At 44.8% G+C, this 21,179-nt stretch overlaps 1 protein-coding gene across 2 annotated transcripts; it reads right to left on the reverse strand.

Moving 5' to 3' along the window:
• Positions 1–1,022: 1,022 nt before the first annotated feature.
• HMGCS2 (3-hydroxy-3-methylglutaryl-CoA synthase 2) lies at positions 1,023–20,160 on the reverse strand. 2 transcript variants are annotated; one of them, XM_043575976.1, is made up of 10 exons: positions 19,988–20,160; positions 15,254–15,708; positions 11,639–11,764; positions 10,887–11,051; positions 9,328–9,493; positions 7,333–7,503; positions 5,705–5,811; positions 4,976–5,101; positions 3,401–3,512; positions 1,023–1,383 (listed from the first exon to the last, which is right to left on the reverse strand). In XM_043575976.1, exons 1-9 carry the CDS (start codon positions 20,089–20,091, stop codon positions 3,406–3,408), a joined length of 1,527 nt encoding a protein of 508 aa, XP_043431911.1. In that variant the 5' UTR covers positions 20,092–20,160; the 3' UTR covers positions 1,023–1,383; positions 3,401–3,405. The 2 variants fall into 2 exon arrangements, with proteins under 2 accessions (XP_043431911.1, XP_043431912.1); XM_043575977.1 differs by lacking the exon at positions 10,887–11,051.
• Positions 20,161–21,179: the final 1,019 nt, after the last annotated feature.

The following is a 21,179-nucleotide window of genomic DNA, read 5'->3' on the forward strand; positions in this document are numbered from 1 at the left end:
GCCTTGGGCACACAGTGAAGTGGGCTGGCTCAGCATCTCATTCCCACAGGCCCCGTGCCCCGCTATCCCTAGCACCTCCCCTGCCAGCCGGCCCTGCTCCCCAACAACGGAAACCATCTTCTCTGCCTCATAGCACCCCTTTCTCACTGGAACAGCTGAGGAAGCTTTCTAAAAGGCCCCTTGTCCTCTGTCCCCCTCTCGCACCTCTCCCAGCTCAGTCCCACCTCCCTGAACCACTGCTATTTTATGAGGACCCTAGAAAAAGCAGTGCCCTAACCCAAGGGGGTACAAACCATCTTGTGATGGAAAAATTCCCTGGTAGCTACCAAAATTCTTTTTTTTTTTTTTTTGGCTGGAGGAGTAAAAAGCATGCTGTATTAACCTCTGCCCTGTGTTTATTGCCCCAGATAACACTGGCAAGGCCTGAACAAGGAGCTTTGGTTGCCCTTGAAGTCATTTCTAGCCTGTTCTGCGTGGTGGCATCATTAGATCAGGGAAGGAAGCTGGGTGCAGAAGCTATTTCCCCTAAGCCTCTCAGAGAATGGAACTGGACGGAGAGAGGGAGGGTGTGAGGTGTGTGCTTAGCAGTTTTACAGCTGGAGGGGGGAGCGGTGTGGTGAGGAGACTGGGGGCCGCGGAGCCCAAAGGTCCAGCAGGCTTCTGTGCATGTTGGCTGGTGCAGGTTTTGTGCTGGTTTCCGAGAACTATAAGCGAGTTCCTCCCTCTAACTTTTGCATTGTGTTATATGGGCTTATATAGGGGCACCTGGGGGGCTCAGTCGGTTGAGCATCCAACTTAAGCTCTGGTCATGATCTTGCGGTTCATGGGTTTGCACCCCACGCCAGGCTCTGTGCTGACAGCTCAGGGCCTGGAGTCTGCTTCGGATTCTGTGTCTCCTTCTCTCTCTGCCCCTCTCCTACTCACACTCTGTCTCTCAAAGATAAATAAATGTAAAAAAATAAATAAATAAAAAAGTTCCCGGTATAAAATTTAGAAATTGACAGAAAAACTTAAGAAAGGAATGAAGCTATAACAGCACAGAAATTTACTAATGATACAAACAGCCACAAAGCTGTGATAAGCAAAGTTATCTGGATGTTTTCACAGTTCTGGAGGGCAGCGATTGTGAGCTAGGCCTTCTTTCCAACCCCTCCTCCCCAGAAGACCGCTGCAGTACCATAAGCCCTTGACAGTGATTGTGGCAGAGAAAGGCATAAAGAGCACTAAGGATGGCCCCTCACCCTCCAGGGGCAGTGCTTCTGGGGGCTACTGTGTCCGATCCAATCCATTTCCATCTAAGAGTAGGCTTTTAAAAATATGATCCGTGGGCAGAAATTCTGCTGGTGTAGATTTCTCAGGAACCACTCCATGGATCTGTAGAATTTAAAGAAAGAAAAGAACCACATCAATGCGACTCTCATCCTGGGCATCCCCCCCTTGCTCCTGGTACCTGTTTCTTGTCTGAGGTGAGGCTATGCAGAGGGGCTCTCCTACCTGGTCCTGAGGTCTGGGGAGCTCTGCTGCCCACCCAGACCCGAGCCTAGGTGCCTGAGCTTCCCCTGCGCCCCGTGCCACGGGAGCCAAGGGACACATTCTGCCTGATGCAAGCGCGGGCTGGTTGGGGTGCCTGGGTGGTTCAGCTGTGCTGACAGCTCAGAGCCTGGACCCTGCTTCGGATTCTGTGTCTCCCTCTCTTTCTGCCCCTCTCCCACTTGCACTCTGTCTCTGTCTCTCTCTCAAAAATAAATAAACGTTAAAAAAAATAATAACAAAAAAAGAGCAGGCTGGCAAGGCTGGATGGTGACGAAACGGAGCTCCCCAGAGCACCACACTGACATAAAATCTAACTCAGCTAAAATTTCATTGTGGTAGGTTCCTTGCTTGTACGAGTTATCAGCATGAGAGACAACAGGAGCCCCAGCTTTCCTCTTCAGAGGCATCATGTTTATGGATCGTGACGGGAAGGGAGCCTAATTCGGAAACTCTCCTTTGAAAGTCCCAAATTTTTCTGTCTCTCTCCTTTTTTTTTTTTTTAATTAATTTATTTTTTTGAGAGAGAACAAGAGTGAGTTGGGGAGAGGCAGAGAGAGAGGGAGACAGAGAATCCCAAGCAGGCTCCACACCATCAATGCAGAGCCTGATGCGGGGCTCGAACTCATGAACCGTGAGATTGTGACCCGAGCCGAGGTCGCACGCTTAGCCGACTGGGCCCCCCAGGCGCCCCCCTCTCTCTCCTTCTGATGCCTGAACTAGATTGACACATGCAGCTGTCTCCTCTTTGCCGTTGACTTGCCTGTAAGAATCAGACTGCAAACAAGCAAGCCAGCAACCAGTGACCCCAAGGCAGTGCCAAAGTCTGTGACCCTGCTCGCTGAGCTCGTGGGTCCACCACACCCTGCAGGCCCGGCCCGGCAGGCCCCTTGTCCACCTCGCCTGGCACTTCACGTCCCCACAGGGGAGGCCAGGCTGTGTGAACCGAGGACATCTGCATCCTGTGGTCTTGCTGCTTTATCCACATATCTCCTTTTCCCGTGCGCTTCCTCTTCTTCCCTTGCTCCACACCTTGTCCTTCGCAAACATTTTTACCCTTCTTCCTTCATCTACCAAAGGAGGGAAACTATACACGTGCACACACAGGAAGTGTTTGGGGATTGCATTTATTGAGATTTATGGGTCGTTGCAGAAATTGCTTCTCTCTCTTCCATTCTCCATTTTACCAACTTGCAAGATAAACCGAAGGCAGATGTCTGAGTCCATGAGCTACAAGATTCTAAATCGGAATTCTTGATTTTCCTTTTAAAAACACCCAAAGAAGTCTCCCATGCCCCCTTCTCAGGCAGTCCTCTGGCAGGAACCCTTCTGTCCTCCCCCCTCCATCCCCTGCTGAGTTTCCACACCTCACCCCTTCCTCCCCAGGAAGGACTACATGGTGAGGCTCCCATCCACCCAAGCTTCTGGCTCCAGCAGAATCCCCAGCACCCTGTTTCTTCATGGATCTGCCCCCAACACACCAGTGAGTACCTTTCCTGAAGCCACTCATCTTTGTTACTGGTCTGTCCCCGCTGGAAGAACAAGTCCCACAGGCTCAGGCTCACAGCCTGCTTCCCCTCATAGATGCTAACTTGGTTTCTGCCAAGCTTCTAGGAGACCTTCGCCTGGTGAGCAGATTGGGTAAACCAGTTGCCCCCCCCTCCTTTTTTTTTTTTTGACATTCCCAAGTTTCAAGCAGCTCTAGTCTTTCCAAGGCAAAGAGCCCCAACAGTTTGACGTGGTCCTCGTGGTACAAACTCCCCACCTCTGATCACCTTGGAGCTATCGATCCAGTCTGGCCTGGTGACACTATCGGAACTGCATCTGAAGAGGAAAAGCTCTGTGCCACCAGCCCTGCCGAATCACTCACCACCTTTAGACCGGTCGCCGGGCGTACTTGCGACGATGTAGCTCATCCACTTGCTCCAGGTACCAGGTGCCTGGGAACAGGCTGCTTATGTCACCAGGTGGTGAGAAATTCACTGTGGAGGGAGCAGAAGCAATGCTTAGGGAAGGCTGCATGGGGGTGGGGAAGAGACAATAGTCTGGGAATGCCTTCACGGTGAAGCTGTCCTGGCTGTGCTGCAAGGGGCTGTGAGGCCACCTGTTACCTCCCCACCAACAGAGCCCCGGACCAGCCCAAGAACCAGAAGCAGCCATCTTGAATCTAGTATTTGGCTTGCCTATTAGAACTTTTCCTCAAGGAGTATGACCTTTCCCTACAGTAAGCTCACCCTCTATTGAAGTCCTCATCATGTCCTTTTGTCAATGCTATCTGGCTTGAGGTATGTGTGCCTTTGAGCTTCCTGGCTTCTAACAGACACTTCCTTCCTAGCCCTAAATTCTCTGGATCTGATGCATTGTAGTATTTCTGTTCTTTGTCCGTCAGCATTCATCTTGGGTCCTGTTTTTATTTTGTTTTTCTTCTTTATTCTAACATGTCCCCTGTTGCAGACATGCAGACTACTAGGTCTAAAGTTTTCCAGAACGTTCCCATTTCTGTGAATTCTGTGTCCCGTTCATATCACACTGCAAGCCATGTGTCCCAAGTCTCTGAGAAAATATGTTTTGTTCTGGTACTGTTTTTAAAACCACCGCCTGAGTGGCTAGTCGGTTAAGCATCTGACTTCGGCTCAGGTCATGATCTCATGACTCATGAGTTCAAGCCCATATTGGGCTCTGTGCTGACAGCTCAGAGCCTGGAGCCTGCCTGGGTCTCCCTCACTCGCTGCCCCTCCCCTGCTCGTGCTCTGACTCTCTCTCTCTCTCTCAAAAATAAATAAACATGAAAAAAAAATTTTTTAAACCACCATCTGGTCTTTCCAGTTGTAACTTTAGCTTTTGTCTTTTTTTCCTTTGTTGCTTTTTTTGGGGGGGGGCAATACTTTTTTTTTAATGTTTCTTAGGGAAAGGGGGCAGGTAGGCAGAGATAGTAATATCTGTTGATAGCTTATTTATATACATTAATTCATTTAATCAATTGGCAATCCTGCAAAGCTGGTAATGACTTTAGAATGAGACAACTGGGTAAGATTTCAATAGTTTCCCCAAAGATAAAGAGCTGATGTTTGTCACAGGTCAGTTTAGATTGGAATATCCAGCTCCAAAGTCTGGGTTCTTTCACCTGTTACACAGATAGCAGTTTTCAAGACCACGCATCTAGTATCCTTGGGACTACACTGTCCCGTATCCTGTTTTGAGTGGGTAGCTACAGTCTATCCTGGGAAGTTACATGCTGCCTCCCCCCTCTTCTCTACTCTGCCAAATGCTTCCCCACTCAATCCTTGCACCCTTGGACATAACAGATTTTCTCCCCATCATATCATAGGCATATTTGCGCTGGCCCGCTGTAGTCCAGACTTACGATGAATCCCCAGCTCTCTGCCCCTGGCATGGAATCTGAGAACAAAAATCTCTCTCTTTCTCTTCCTGCCCTTTTTCTTACCCTTATGGTAGAATTGTTCTCTTTGGTCCATTATTTCTGTGAACTCCTCGGGAGACATACGCTTCCGGGAGGCGAGGCGTTTTGGCAGGTCTGAGACACTGGACACCAGCTTCTCCAGGGGGGATCCTGGGAGACAATGGCCAGACTGTTAAATCTACTTCACGGTCATTATCACTGCTGCTGACCATGAGTCCGATAGACAGCGAGGTTCTGTGAAAGTTCAGACCCTGAAGGAAAGTGCTGTGTGTGGCTTAGCATGTCAAGAAATGATAAAGGTCAGCAAACAATAATGTTAGCAAAACATACAAGCAAACACACTCATCCAGTCAAGGTATGTCCCACATAGTGCTTATGTGTGCACCCCTGATCACATCTGACGTAAAATAACCAGCAAATATTTATTGGATATCTCAAACCCACCAACTTCCCTTTAACCGGTTGTGACAAATGACCATTGATTACTTCTTGCCTCGTCCATTTGCTGGAACGACCTGACTTGTTCCTCCATTTTCGCCTTTGTTTCTCTTCAGTCTAGTCCAAGTAGGAGCCAGGCAAATGCTTCAACTACATTAGTTAGACAAACTTACTCCATTGCTTAAATCCCTTTAGGGAGTTCCTTGGCTTTTAATCACAACATCGTCTGTCAAGATAGGAGCCTCAGTAGTGATGAGGCAGAGCGTGGTTTCTTTTACCAGATGAATCTTACCAGAAGTGCCTGATAGAACTCACCTGGAGAAGCATCCTGGGACACTCGAAATGAAAAAAAACTCGCTGCCAAGCCAGAGCCGTAAGAGAAGGCCCCAATCCTGGAGCCAGCCAAGGCTTGGGCAGAGTGCCTGCAGGGAAAGAAAACCCCAGAAATGTATTGGCATTATACTGTGCACTTCAAATAAGCCACCAACCTATCGGCCCAATCTAGTCAACCTCTTGCAAGTAGAAATGGGCTCCAGCCTCTCTACGCAAATAGGGACCTTTGGAAGACCCTGGGGATAGGCCCAGAGAGAAGAAAATCTGCCGGGAGGAGAGCAACTAAAATCCAAGCTACCGAAGGCACAATGAGCATAACGGAATTTGGGGGTATGAAAGGGGCTCCTTCTCACCTATGAGGACAAGATGAATTCAGTGAACTCGGAAGTTTGGAGGTCAGACCAATTCAAGGCTTCCATGTTTGCTGGTAATGTTTCACCACGTGTAACTTTTTTATCATCCCCTCATCAGTAATAATTTGATCGAGTTCATATATATATATACACATTTATATATATCCTATGTTATATGCAGGTACTATAGTACAGGTATCGCCTTATAAAACCCACAAAATAGAATAGCAACAGAAATACCAAATAACATCTGAGCAATTGCTGAACACTACTGTTTCAATTCTTAAAAAAAAAAATTTTTTAATGTTTATTTATTTTTGAGAGAGAGAGAGTACAAGCGGGGGAGGGGCAGAGAGAGAGGGAAACACAAAATCCGAAGCCGGCTCCAGGCTCTGAGCTGTCAGCACAGAGCCCAACATGGGGCTCGAACTCATGGACCGTGAGATCATGACCTGAGCCACAGTCAGAAGCTTAACCGACTAAGCCACCGAGGTGCCCTTAATTCTTTTAGACATTTAACACTCATCAAAACCCAAAAAGGTAGGTATTATTAGTGTACACATTTTATAGATGGGGAAAGTGAGGCACACAGAGGTTAAGTATTTTTCCAAGGTCAAAGCTGATAAGTGGTATTTGAACCTAGGTTGCAGGTTCTACAGCTTGACTCTTAACCACCAGTTAAGTGCTCTCTAACTCAGTGGAGTGCTGTGTACTCTCTTCCTAAGTACAGAGATTTCAAATGGATGGGATAAAAACATGCACAAAAGTGCTCCTGTAGGGGCGCCTGGGTGGCGCAGTCGGTTAAGCGTCCGACTTCAACCAGGTCACGATCTCGCGATCCGTGAGTTCGAGCCCCGCGTCAGGCTCTGGGCTGATGGCTCAGAGCCTGGAGCCTGTTTCCGATTCTGTGTCTCCCTCTCTCTCTGCCCTTCCCCCATTCATGCTCTGTCTCTCTCTGTCCCCAAAAAATAAATAAACGTTGAAAAAAAAATTTTTTTTAAGTGCTCCTGTATACTTGCTGCAATCCGGGCAGGACTTGCACATCCCTTGACATCATACAACATCACGTTGGAGACCATTGTTTAATACCGATAGTAAAGCTGCCTATACATATACTTTTGAAACAAGTTTCTTTCATTCTCTCTCCTTCTTTCTTTCCTTCCTTACAAATTTCTGAACTAGAAGAGGACCCAAACTTGGTTGACCCCTCTGACCGTGGGTTGGGAGGGAGATGGTGGGACCAGACATAGTACTCACTGGGACAGAAGAGAGGCCAAGCATCCATACAGCGATGAGGTGTATGTATTCCCGTTGTGCGTGGAGAGGTAAAGGGAGGCCTTGGTTTTCTTGTTGAACATGTCCAGAGAGGCCTTTTGAAGTGCCTTATCCAGGTCCTTGTTGGTGTAGGTGTCTTCCAGCTTTAGCCCCCTGGGAGGCGGCCAGAAAAACAGGCCAGGTGAGACAGCATAAGAGGGGAGGGAAGTAACAGCTTCTGGAAAGAAGACTTTGGGGCACGTGTTTTTATTATAAAATACTAGGAAATACAGACAAGCACAAAGAAAAACGATGTCACTAAGAGTCCTACCATTCAGAAAGAGCACTTAGGTCATACTGTTCTTGCAGAATACATCCTGCTTTCATATAGTTAAGTGGAAAATAAAATCATGCTATGCATTCTACTCATCATGCTTCCCTGGCTAATTTTCCCTATGACATTAAATCATCTTCCATAACATTATTTTTAAAGGCTGCAGAACGAGTCATGGTACAACATGCCCTACCTTAACTACTCTCCCCACGCCTGTCCCCCAGTGAAAACACTACAGCAAAGAGCTACCTGTTCCCTTACACATGTGGATTTACTGAACCAAAACGTGTGCACTTCTTCAAGGCCTTTGCTTCATGTTTTCCTATTTCTCCCCAATGTCTTTGTGTCAGTTGACACGTCCATGGTTGCCTGTCTTCCCGGAGCCTTGTCACTTCTGGGTGTTCAAATTTTAAAACAGCTATGTAAGGAAAATGGTAACTCGCTTAGATTTGTTGCCACTGAGTGCACACGGTGAAAAATAGGATTATGTGCATTTCTTCTTTGAGAAAATTTCTGGTCCATATCTTTTTCTCCATTTTCTATCAGGGTGTTTATCTTATTGTTGATGAGGCTTTCATATATTAAAGACAGTAAACTATTACCTTTGGTGTATATTAGAATTTTGTTTTTCATGGGACAGAAACACTACTTCTAAGACATGGATCTAAGACATGGGTCTTAGAAGTAGTGTTTGTGCTAATTTTGATATTTTAGTTAGTGGTGAGGTTAGTAGGGGCAGTAGGTTAGCAACAGGGGCAAGTGTTGGTAGAATACACCAAAACTTGAAAAAAAACAGCTACCAAGAATAAAAGGGAATATTTTCTTCCCAGTGGGAACTGTATATTGAAGAGTCTTCTTTTCTAAATGTCTTGGAGTGATGCCTCAATAAATAGTACTCTTCTAAGGGGGTGAACTAGACTATCTCCATTACATAGGTGGAGGATATTGAGGCAACAAGTGAGACATTAAACCAAAGGCAAGTGAGAATGAGGCCTGACGCTCCTGAAGTTGCCATCCCATACTGTGATTATCTGCTTCTAGGTGTTTCTGTAAGATCCTCAAGGCAGGGACCAGGGAGTCACATTCATTCTGGTGTCCTTAGAGTTTAGTAATGATGCCTGACGCATAGCTGATGTTCATAAAATGTTTTTTTGACTTGGGACACCTGGGTGGCTCCGTCGGTTAAGTTTTGGACTTCGGCTAGGGTCATGATCTCACGGTTGGTGGGTTCGAGCCCCGGTTCAGGCTCCGTGCTGACAGCTCAGAGCCTGGAGCTGCTTCAGATTCTGTGTCTCCCTCTCTCTCTGCCCCTTGCATGCTCATGTTCTGTCTCCCTTTCTCTCAAAAATAAATAAACATTAGAAATTTTTTTAAAAAATGTTTCTTGACTGAATGATTTAGCCACACTCCCTTTCCCCTTTTTTTCTTATTCTCTGAAGCTTCTTATAGCTACTTGATATCGAGGTGCTGGCAAATGCCCTGTGCTCCCTGAGATAAAAGGAGGAGGGCGCTATGCAGACCATTACCCAATAACTCGTGGACTCCGTGTCATTTGTATTGTGTTGGAGGATTGCCCCTATTCCCCCCATGGCTGCCTAGACGTGCAGAAACCTCCTCCTTCCTCAGCCCTCACGAACCTCTAGGTTCCCCCAAAGAGGACTCACCGGAAGTCCTCCAGCCCCTTATACAGGCTGGTCTTCGTGTTGCTGCTGGCTGACAGGAAGTCATTGAACATCAGGCGAGCCAGAGATTTCTGGACCATCTTGCAGAAGGGTGTGTGAAAGATCATAAACTGTAAGTCATCGAGAGTGAAAGGCCGATCGATGCCAGCTGGAAGAGGAAATGTGAAAGCAAGGATGTGCCATGGCAAATGAGCATTTAGACCTGTGTCCCGCGACCTAAGTGTGCTGAGGGACTCACAGCCTCCAGCAACCCACATGGGTTTGTTCATTCACTTAACGAGCATTCTGCTAAGCACTTACTTATAAAGAAAGAAGTGAGAGAAACAAATATTTTCTTCCTCTCTACTGTTGCCAACCTTTCTGACAGATAATTCCTCCAAATCAAACTACTGTTGCATTACTTTCTCTATTTTTCAGAGGAGGAAAGAGAGTCTCTAAAATATGAAGCTAGGGCACGTGTCCAAGATTACCCATCTTGAAAATGGCTGACTTTGGATTTAGGTTCTGATGTCTCTGACTCTACACCCCAGACTGTCTCTCTCACTCCAAGGAGGAGGGCAATGTGCCCTCTGCCCTTAGGAGTGTTTATAATTTAGTGCTGAGAGTCAAAGCAGCATCAATCAAATTTCGTAGGAGGTTAAGGAGCAAAATTAGAATGCCAAAAGGATTCTGAGCTGGTGAAAGTAATTAGCCAAGAGCGATTTTATAGTGGACGGGAGGTAGAGAGGCCCAGGTGGACTGCTTAACCCGTGGGGTCGGTGGCAGCTGGCATTCCTCTCAGCATGGTGGAAAGGGTCAAGAAGTGGCTCCTTAGGCCACCCCTAGAGCATCCGTGCTCTGGCACTTCTGTACATGACTTTTCCTACACTGATGCTTGTCTGGGCAGGAGTACGCAGTTAAGAACCCTTGTGTTTTTTTTAAAGTAGATTGCTCTGTATTTTTAAGCTGAAGTTTGTTTCTTTTCTGATTACAAAAGCGGTACATGTTTTCTTAGCAGGAAAACTCAGAAACTAAAGGTGAAAATAAAATTAACTTGTAACATTACCATCCAAAGACAAATCACTAATACGTTAGTGTACCAAAAATAGAGGTCAGATTTTTCAACATCAACCAGACTTTAACAGGTAGCAAACTACAAATCATGAGTCAAATCACTCCTGGCTTCAACAGAAACAAATCCTAGCCCCAGTAGGAGGTGGTTATTCTGACTCACCACAGTACCTCCCCAGGTGGCTGACACCCACTGGTTTCCTACTGGTGGCTTTGGTTCTGAATTGCTTCCTTTCTTTCATTTAACTTCATACTTGAATTTGGATGGCTTCCAGATGGACTTAAGCATAGACCCATGGAAGGGTGTCAAAGGAAGGGTACTTTCACTCTCGATGACTTACGGGGTGTCAAAGGGTGTCAAAGGAATTACATGAAGCAATTCTCTTGAGATCATTTTTGGAGGAGAGAAGAAACCTTGTCTTAAGCTTTTAGGACAAACCCTTGGCCCCATGGAAATAGAGTCCCCATTTTCTACCCTCTGAGCCCCATACCTTGCTTCCACTGGTTCTGGATTTTTTGACGGTATAATGTGTAACATCTGTCCAAGGCCCGTAGGTAGCACTGGATGGAGAGCTTCCCATCCACCATTGGGTACTCTGTAGCCCCATCTGGTTTGTAGAAGTCGTATACGTTCTCCATGTGGGTTCCCCTAAGCCCTGGAAAGGCACACAGAGGGATTCAGGACTGTACAATGCAGTCCCCACAGAGCAGAGAGGATAGGGGAACCATGTGCCAATAATTTCTTGGTCTTCCTCTGTCTCATGCTCAAGCCTGAACCCACTCAACATCCCTCACACATTCAAAGGAAGTTGAACAGATTGTTGCTCTTATAGCATGAGATGTATATTTCCCTTTCCATACCTATACAGGCTTAAAATCTGGAATAGATGCCAAGAGTCTCAAGGGAGAACCTTTCTCCTCATACCCAATTATCTTCTTTCATATTCAGTTGCCAGTCTAGCTCTTTAAGGGTCCTCATCTACAGCATCAATGCCACTCGTTCCATGCATCATTATCCCCATGTGTGATTGTGCAGAAGAGGAAAGCTCACCGATCCCTCTCTTCCCTTCCTCCCTGCCCTTTGCTCCCCAGTACATACAGCCTTTTGAAGGCAAGCAATGTCATCCTCAAATCCATACTTTAGCTCTGCATAGTGAGTATGCCAGTTTGGGATTGGGAGCTATGTATTTGACTATGCCATGCACAGTCTCTTTGTACCACGTATACACAGTTTATCACAGACCTCTCTCGAGGGCCAGAGGGGCCTTGGGTCCAACCAGCATGGCCACGGCTCCAGCCCCACCTGTGGGACGAGCGTTACCAATGGGATAGACTGCAATGTCTCCACAGACCACCATTGCATAGCGACCTGTAATGAGAGACAAGACGTAATTATCATCACTACCAAATCTTGAGTAGATGGGGTGCTTTCTATGACCCAGGCACAATTTTAGGTAATGAAGATAGACCAGTGAACAAAAACAAATATCTCTGCTCTCACAATAAGCCTATATATCAGGTACAGTTGTTCCCTCTTTATAGACAAAGAAATTGAGACCCAAGGAACTTAAGTCACTTGGCCAAGGCACACAGCTAATAGATAGTATGATAAGGATTTAGGGTCAGGATTCCAACACAAATTCATTGAAACCCAAGAACCTTCTTTTAAGAATTCGAACAACTCCCAACTCCATCCCCAACAACAAAAATATTGTTTTATATATAGTTTATATATAGTTTAGAAACTATTAAAAAAAGTATTTAGAAGCTGTTAAAGAAAAGATTAATAAATATGGCTATCTAAAAATTCAAACTTTTTATCAGAAACAAGCTCAGACAGGGGTGCTTGGGTGGCTTAGTCGGTTGGGTATCTGACTTCGGCTTAGGTCATGATCTCACGGTCCGTGAGTTTGAGCCCTGCATCAGGCTCTGTGCTGACAGCTGAGCCTGGAGCCTGTTTCAGATTCTGTGTCTCTGTCTCTGCCCCCCGCCCCACGCTCTGTCTCTGTCTCTCTCAAAAATAAATAAACATTAAAAAAAATAAAAAAAGAAACAAGAAACAAGCTCAGACAAACTGGGGACATATTTACAATATTTAAAAACAACAAAAAGCTATTTTCTTTCATTTATAAAAGTCTCATAAAAAAAAAAACAAGGTATGTAATAGGAGAATGGCCAATGAACATCCCAAAAAATATTGAAGTTCTCTTATAATGAAAAAAAAAGACAAATTCTTATTTTTCCCTATTAAGTTGACAAAGATTAGAAAGTTTGATAATATGTATTGTAAGAATGTACTTTTTAGTACATCTTGAAGAACAATTTGGCACATTCTATCAAACTTTTATTTATTTATTTTAAAAGTTTATTTATTTATTCTGAGATAGTGTGTATGTGTGCGGGAGAGGGACAGAGAGTGAGAGAGAGAATCCCAAGCAGCCTCTGCTCTGTCAGCGCAGAGCCTGATACAGGGTTCAATCTCACTAACCATGAGATCATGACCTGAGCTGAAATCAAGAGTCAGAGGTTCAACCGACTGAGCCACCCAGGTGCCCCTCTATTAAACTTTCAAATCAACATATGAAGCAACTCCATTTCTAAGAACTTACTATTACCATATTATCACAAGCATGGAAAGCTATTATACAATGTTCATTAAAACATTTTTTTAGGGGCACCTGGGTGGCTCAATCAATCGGTTAAGCAGCTGACTTTGATTTCAGCTCAGGTCATGATCCCAGGGTTGTGGGATTGAGCCCTCCGTTGGGTTACACACTGAGCATAGAGCCTGCTTAAGATTCTCTCTCTCTCCCTCTGCCCCTCTCTCCCACTTGCAGGCTCTCTCTCTCTCAAATTAAAAAATAAAACATTTTTTTGTAATTGTAAAAAATATACAGTCTAAAGATCTATCAATATGGGACCACTTAAATAAAGTTTGGCATATTCATCAATAGAATATTGTAAGGCTTTTCAAAGATGAGGTAGACCTTATATATATTGATATAAAATGACTTCTAAGACATCATGGAGATGAGGAGTAATATGTACAATGTTAAAAACTAAAACTGAATACTTATGTGTATGCTTGGAAGTACATAGAAAAATTCTGGAAGAATATATAGAAACCGTTAGCGTGAAATTCTGGAAAGTGATAATGGGGTGTTGAAAGGGAACTTTTTCTTCACTGTCCACTCTTTTGTGTATGTGTATATTTTTTAATTATAAATTTCAATTACTTTCACTAAAGAAAAAAAAAAGAGCAAAAATTGAAGTCTGCTGGATAATCTGAGGCTATACGACTTTTTCCTTCCCTCATACCCTACTGTCTCTCTGGAGTGATTCTGAAATTCCTGGTAAGTCCCAGAACCATCTCTGTCCATCTGAGGGACCCCAGGTGGAATGTTGGCCAGGTCAAAGCAGAAATCCCACCTACACTGACTTTGTCTAGTCTTGGTGGTTGCCATTAGGCTAAAGTTTAAATACGCTTTTGTTTTGATACAAAATGATTCACATCTCAATAGTTTTTTTCCCTCCCTCTGACCAAGACATCATGTTAAAGAAGGATACCCTCCTGTGGAGTATGCTGCCGCTCAGCAGAATCTACTCATTTGAAATGACATGCTTGAAGCTTATGATATTCCTGAACAAGGTTCTGAGTTTTGGTTAAAGGTTGGTGAGTGTCCCTTGCCCTTCATTTCTATTCTCCAACTAAATGCTTGACTGGAAATATTGGTGATGACAGGAGTAGGGGTTGCTGGACAGGCAGTAATATAAGTGCCAAGTAGGAGAAGCATTGTAAGAACAGATTTGATGATGTAGGGGCTGGGACATCCCAAGTCAATGGAACCTTTGATGGTGAGGCTACACAGAACAGTCAGAATCAATACTGAATGGATGTGTGAATTGCACTGCCATGCTGTGTGATCAGAGGCAAAGAGTTCAACTCTTGTTGGCCTCTCTTTAAATAAAGAATATTTGATTAGATAAACTTTAAGTTCCCTGCCAACATTAAGACTTTACAATTAATGTTAATTATGGTTTCTACAGTTTTAAACTCTAGTTTCCAACTTAGTAAATATACTAAATGCCTTGACAGAAATGTTCTTTCACAGCTCTGTGGATCTCTTCTACAGTCTTTTTACCATCCCTGCAAGGCAGGTCACCAAATAAGAACTCTGAGGCTCAAAGTGGTTAAGGGACTTGTCAACAATGATCAACAGAGCTAGGTTTCAAACTCTCAACTTGTTCTGTTTCTCTTGGACATTTTCTTGGTATCACAACAGGTGTTCATCCTCTAATATATCATTGAGGGAAAATATAAGTAAGAGACAGGATAATGTTCGCATGTTAAGCAAAAAACAATTTCCTAGTAACCAGGAAAGGGAGAAAGAGAAGAAATACTCTGTGTACTAGTGTATCCTGTGATTCTCTGGGTCTATTTCTACCAGGGTGTCTTCCCCTTAACATCTAAACTTGTACAAATTTCTGTCTCTCAGAGGCTAAAGAGAAGCTTACAAGAAAGAGGAATATATTGGGTTTGGTTTGGCATCTCACCCCTGCCACACACTATGTGTAAGATATTGGACCCTCCATTTTTTCACCGATAAACTAGGCATCAAAATCACTTCCTAGGCTGTTTGGAAGTGAATGGCTATGTGAATATGCTGCCTAATTAACAGTATAAAGCTATACAAGTCTAAGCAGTTATCATCATTGTAGTTGTTGATGACAGCAGCAGCTGTATAAATGAGTTGTCCTTCATTCCCTGATGAAACTCCTGGGGAAATGAAGAAACAAAACTGAGGATCCAGCCTCGAAGCCAGCTCCTGTCTTACACGAAGTCTCAGGCAGCACCTACCATCCCAGGAGCTGGACTCTACCCAGTTGGCAGCATTGAAGAGGGAGGCAGTGCCACCGTAGCAGGCATTGGTGGTGTCTATGCCCTCAATGTCAGTGTTGCCCGAATCCTGGAAGAGCTCCATGAGCACTGTTTTGACAGCCTTGGACTTGTCGATGATGGTCTCAGTGCCCACTTCCAGCCTGCCCACAGAGTCCCACGGGAGCTGCGTGCGTTCCATCAGCTGCTGTACCACCGTCAGGCACAAGGAGTTGATGTCCTCCTGGACTGAGCAGAAGCCCATATGGGTTTGGCCCAAGCCCACTGTGTACCTCCCTGCTTCCACATTGTTATATTTCTCCAGGTCTGTTTGGTCCACATATTGGGCTGGGAAATAGACCTCCAAGGCAAGGATCCCCACATTCTCTGGCCAAGTATCTGTTTTGGCCAAGGGGACAGCAGGAACTGTAGAAAATCTGTAGTGGAGATAACAATCAAAATCTTACAAGTGGTTTCCAGCCAGTCTCCTCAAAATATAACACAGCAATTGTTTCATCCATTTTTCCTGTATTTTGAAGCTATATTGTCAAATGAATGCAAATTTGAGATGGTTATCTTTCTGTTGAACTGACTCTCTTATCCTTATTAGACGTCCCTCTTTATCTTTGTGATATTTCTTCCATAAGGTCTACTTTTCCTGATGTTAAGAAAGCTGCCTTCTTTTTTTTTTTTTATTACTGTTTGCATGGTATATCTTTTGCTGTCCTTTTATACTTTTAACTTCTTAGGGTCTTTATATTCAAAACATATCTCTTCTAAACAGCACATAGGTCTTTTTTTGTTTGTTTTTTAACAAGTCTTACAATATTGATGCTTTAGTTGGAGTAACTAGTCCAATTATATTTATTGTGATGACTAATATAGATGGGATTAAATTTATTATCTCACTATTTATTTCCATTTCTCTCATATGGACTTTGTTTCTTTATTTCTTCTTTCCTGTATTCTTTTGGGTTAAGCAAGTATTTATTATTATTCCTTTTTATCCCCTCTTTTCCGTTTAGCAATGACCTCAGAGAGATTACAATATACATGCTTGGTTTATTGTACTCTAACTTAAATTAATACTTCTACTTTCTGAACAGTGAAAACCCATACTTTAGTTTAACTTCATTTATCCTCTCCCTCCCTCTGAGCTATTATTGTGATATGGTTTACTTCTACACATGTTATAAACCCCATAGGATATAATTTTAAAAATCTCATTCATTTTTAAGGTGTCCCTCTCATTAATCTCCTTCCTCCTTCTTCTTTCTTTTTACTTCACAAGAACACACTTATTGTTTTTCTACTTTTTAAGGCACTTTGATGCTTGATTTCATCCTCTATGCTTTTCCTGATTGGTCCTCCCAGTATTTACTGAGCACATCCCACACAATGTTCTTGATGCCCAGTAGTGAAGACGACATCCTTTGTGCCCACCAAGAGAGCACAGTCTAATGGAAGAGGCAGGCATTTAACAGCTAAATACATAGTGTAAGAAGCAAATGCTGTGAGAATATGGAAGACAGAGAGAATAATTCTAAATGGAACAGAGAGGAAATGGGGAAGGAGGCAGTGGAAGAGGGAAGAGATAATCTGTTTCTTTCCTGGACCTACCCACCTTGCTTTAATCCTGACTGCTAATATCCCTGATGAAATTCTGGAGTTTCCCCTTCCAGCTACAAGTACAGAGCTCACCAGGTCCATCTGTTCACACACGAAAGTACCTGAAATCTGGTAAATTTAGTGATATTCTTCCTTTTACAGATGGTCAAATCATGGCATACATTGGTGAAGTGATGTGCTCAGAGTACCTTCATAGTTACTCATGTGTTAGAAATACCCTGTCCTTTCACCACCTTGGGTGTCACCAAGGCACTCACGAGGGCCACTAGGGTCCTTTGACTCATATCTGGCTACAGAATTCCTGACCATGGTGAGGGGCAGAATGGCTCCACAGGCTTATACATTTAGCTGTATGCCGCCAGAACTGTAGCTCAGGTTGAGTGCATTTGTCAATCATCTTGAGGATTCTGGGCTTCTGGTAAACCCCAGTTCTCCCATCAGAAAGGTCACTTTGAAGTGCTGTGAGGCAAAGTGGGTCACAGGATCACAAAACAGTGAGGCAAAGTATAAATGTTCATCCATTTCTGACAAGAGAGGTTTGGAATTTAGTTATCTGCCCTATTTATTTGGTGTTCCTCCTAAATAATTGGAGTTTGTACTATCAAATATTTGTGGAGTATCTTCCCTAGTACATAGGAGCTAATGGTTAGCCAGCACTGGTCTTGTGCTTGGCTAGCTTTCCCCTCAGACTTGTTCTCATTCTGCCTTCTCTAAGCTCCCTTCCTCCCTCTCTTTCCAATTAGAAATCTCAGCTTTCAAGGAGAGGTTCCAAGAATCAGCCACTTGGTAACTTTTGTAATGATCTTAGTAGGGAGCTATTTCTGGAAATGGATTCCAGAGCCTTGAAGAAAAGTTAACATGTAGAGGCTTCCAGAAACATCAGACCACTGGAGTTAAGAGGGCCCTTTTAATCATGCATTTTCTCTAGAGAGTAATCACTTTATTTCATTTAAAACTGGTTTTGTTCTGAGGAGGTTTCTTGGTTCAAGAATACGCATTAAGCTTTTATTTCTTTATTCCATCTCTCCTCCTTCTCTTGTGTTTCAAAATTCACTATTTTATGTCAGGCACTGTGCTAGGGAGACGCTGTAGAGGTAGAGAGGAAAGGCAAAAAACAAGAGGAAGTCAAGATTCTTTTTTTTTAATTTTTTTTAAATGCTTTTATTTATCTTTGAGACAGAGAGAGACAGAGCATGAACAGGGGAGGGGCAGAGAGAGAGGGAGACACAGAATCCGAAGCAGGCTCCAGGCTCTGTCAGCACAGAGTCCAACGCAGGGCTTGAACTCACAGACCGTGAGATCATGACCCGAGCTGAAGTCGGACAATTAACCGACTGAGCCACCCAGGCGCCCCATGGAGGAGGTCAAGATTCTTGAGGACTTCCTTGACCAGTGGGAGGAATAGACAAAAACATACATATATACATGCACACCCCGACAGAGAGTTAGAATGTGATAAGGGCTTCAAAAGAGATATAGGCAGAATCCCACAGGAGTTTGGAGGAAGCAGAGATTTCTTATGGGTAGAAGGCTCAGGAAACATTTTGTGGAAGAGGCTACATTGGAGATCAACCTTGATGGATGAGTGGAGCTTCTGCTGATGAAGAACTGGAGGGTGGGGGGCGGTGGGACGGCAGTCACAGTGGAGGGTGACTGAACACAGTCCCCTCCTGTGGAGTGGAGAGTGGAGGGGATTAGGAACACAGCACAGGAGAAAAGCAGGTGGGGACCATCAAGTGGAAGGCACGATTCTTCCTTAACAGGCAGTGAAGCATAAGCTAAGATGGGAGCAGTTCTTGGCTTAGATTTTGAGCTGGTGTTGTGGAAGGGACAGAAATACAGAGAGACCCATAAAGAAGATTGGTTTTGTTTGTTTGGTTGCTTTTTTTAAAGTAGGCTTCATGCCCAGTGCAGAGCCCAATGCAGGGCTTGAAGTCAAGACTCTGAGACCCAGACCTGGGCTGAGATCAAGAGTTGGCTGCTTAATGCTCATCCAGGCCACAGAAAATGGGATGAGCTATGAGTACATCAGAAAAAGGAAATGTGAACAAAGATCCCAAGTGTGAACCAAGGATGCCAGAAGGAGAGGCAGGTGGGTTGAGCTCTGAGGTTTGTCTCTTTCTGGGAAGCCCACTGTTGCTTATTAAAACAAGCACACCCAGATCAATCCCTTCCTCACAAATACAAAAACCGGTTAAATGCTGAGCTGGGACATTAGACTTGTCTAAAAAGGGTGGGGGAGAATGTGGACAATGGCAGAGAATCAGTAAGAGAACAAGAAGCTTAAGGAGCATCAGCCCCTACTCTACACATTCATACAGCCAGGTTCCCTGGGTCCCAGGCAAGGGAAGACACTAGATCATAGTCATTTTTCTAAGTATTCATGGAATGCAGTGTGGGAGGAATGGGCTAGTCCCACGGCGCAGTGGGTCCCGAGGTGCTAGCTGTAGTTATTTTACTACCAACGCTGGTAGGCTCCAAGCACATGGGCCAAAGCGGAGGAGTGTTTACAAATAAAAGGTATGCGTGTGTGCTTCTGTGCGCAACACACTGCGCATGCGCGCATGCACACACACTTATCTTTACATCCCATTTCCCCTTCTCATGAAATCCGAGAGCAGTGAAACATGCTTCTGATCCCCAGTCCATTGGGAATCTTGCTGCAGTGATTGAGGCAGTGGGTGTGACTAACACTGCAGTTGGCACAGAATGCTGTGGGTCTTGGCAGGAGCTCAGGGTAAAGGTGGAAACAGTGGTGGAGAAGAGAATGATGGGGGGTCCCTGGTACTGATATTTCCACTGCTTTGTGCAGCTGGGGGAGTGAAAGATGTCATCATCTGTGAACAACAGGTATCAGAGGTTCGGGATCCCGGAGCTCTGCAGCTGAGGGACCACCTGTTTAGAGAGAAGGTAGCTGAGACCCTAAGGGGTTAACTTGCCTATCTAAGGCTGTGCACAAGCCTTGCCCACTTTTCACTGGGATTCTACCGAGCTTTTCCTCAAGGCAGCCCTCTGCCCATCTTTTACTGGTACCACGACCCTTCTCAAAGAGTGGCCTGCACAGTCCCTGGGAACAATGTGACTCACCTTTGGTGGGCTCCTGGGAGAAGGCTAGCAGGTGAGAGGGAGGCTTCCTGCATTGCTTTCTTCACTTGCAAGACCCGCTTCACTGAAGTCAATAGCCGTTGCATTTCCAGAGAAATAAGCAGAAAGCCAGCAATTCACAGTCCTTGGGAGAGTTACCCAGAGGTGCCCCATTAGGCTTTATAGAACTCTGAGATTCCTGCCTCTGGAAGTCCCACCCCTGCTTATCAAGGCTCATTTGGCTTCTAAAACTGGGCCAAAGTTCTCACTCAGAACATGGGCGAGTCGAAGACAAACATCATCTCTCCAACTTGTATGTAGCTGCCCTGAGCCTGGGCATGTGTGGGGGTGGATGGCTCTGATCCCTCCTTTCTCAGCCTTATTTATAGCCAGCCACTTCATGGGGCTGTGATGGTCCTTGCCGCACATCCTGAGGTAACACCACCTGGCCTGTCTTGGACCCTGGCTTCTCATCTGAGCTATTCTTGCTTACTGTTCCAGAATGCTCTCTGTGGAGTTAGCAGTTATTATTTTAATATGTTATGCGTAATGAGGGACATCTTTCAAAACCAAAAGGATGAATGTTCTAATAGTAGTTGGGAGTGGATGTTGGCACACAGGCAAAGGGCTGGGAGTAGAGAGGATGTGGACTCCACTCTACCTCTCCTCTCTTTACCATCACTCTTGCACGTGTATAGCTCTACACAATTTTCAAGTCAACTTCAAGAGGTGTTGCCATAGAAGTATGGGACCCCCAAAGGGGCTCCCCAGGAAAGGCCCACTTTACAGATGAGGCCAGTGATATTTAGTCAGATGACACGACTTTCCCCAAGACCTAAGTGACAGATTAGGGACTCAACTGTGCCTTTTGACTCCCGATTCTGGTCTTTCCACTCTACTCTTCTACTTCTCCATAAAAAGGCTCCTGCCATCTGACCTTCCAGTGAATTGTTCCTTCCACCCCTCTCTCATGGCACCAGTCTTTCCCTGTATTTTACAAAGGTCACGCATTCATTCACTGGTTCACTCAGTAAACTTCCCTAACTCAACTCTGTGGAAGGCATGGAGAAGAGCCAGAGTGGTTCTTGTTTTAGGGGAATCAGAGGTGACTTCATTTCCCTACAAACAGAGACCTTCCAGAAGTCTAAGTCTCCTGGGTCTTCCATCATGTTTACATTCTTGCCTCCATACACCT

This window comes from Prionailurus bengalensis, chromosome C1 (genome assembly GCF_016509475.1).
Source record: "Prionailurus bengalensis isolate Pbe53 chromosome C1, Fcat_Pben_1.1_paternal_pri, whole genome shotgun sequence".
Taxonomy (NCBI): domain Eukaryota; kingdom Metazoa; phylum Chordata; class Mammalia; order Carnivora; family Felidae; genus Prionailurus; species Prionailurus bengalensis.

Bases quoted from the DNA above. Each gene is read 5' to 3' on its own strand.
- HMGCS2 (XM_043575976.1), bottom strand. From the start codon at position 20,091: ATGCAACGGCTATTGACTTCAGTGAAGCGGGTCTTGCAAGTGAAGAAA. The intron at 15,709-19,987 runs GTGAGTCACATT...TCTCCACTACAG, and splicing joins CTCCCAGGAGCCCACCAAAG to ATTTTCTACAGTTCCTGCTG. The intron at 11,052-11,638 runs GTCTGTGATAAA...GTGCCTTTCCAG, and splicing joins CCCTCTGGCCCTCGAGAGAG to GGCTTAGGGGAACCCACATG.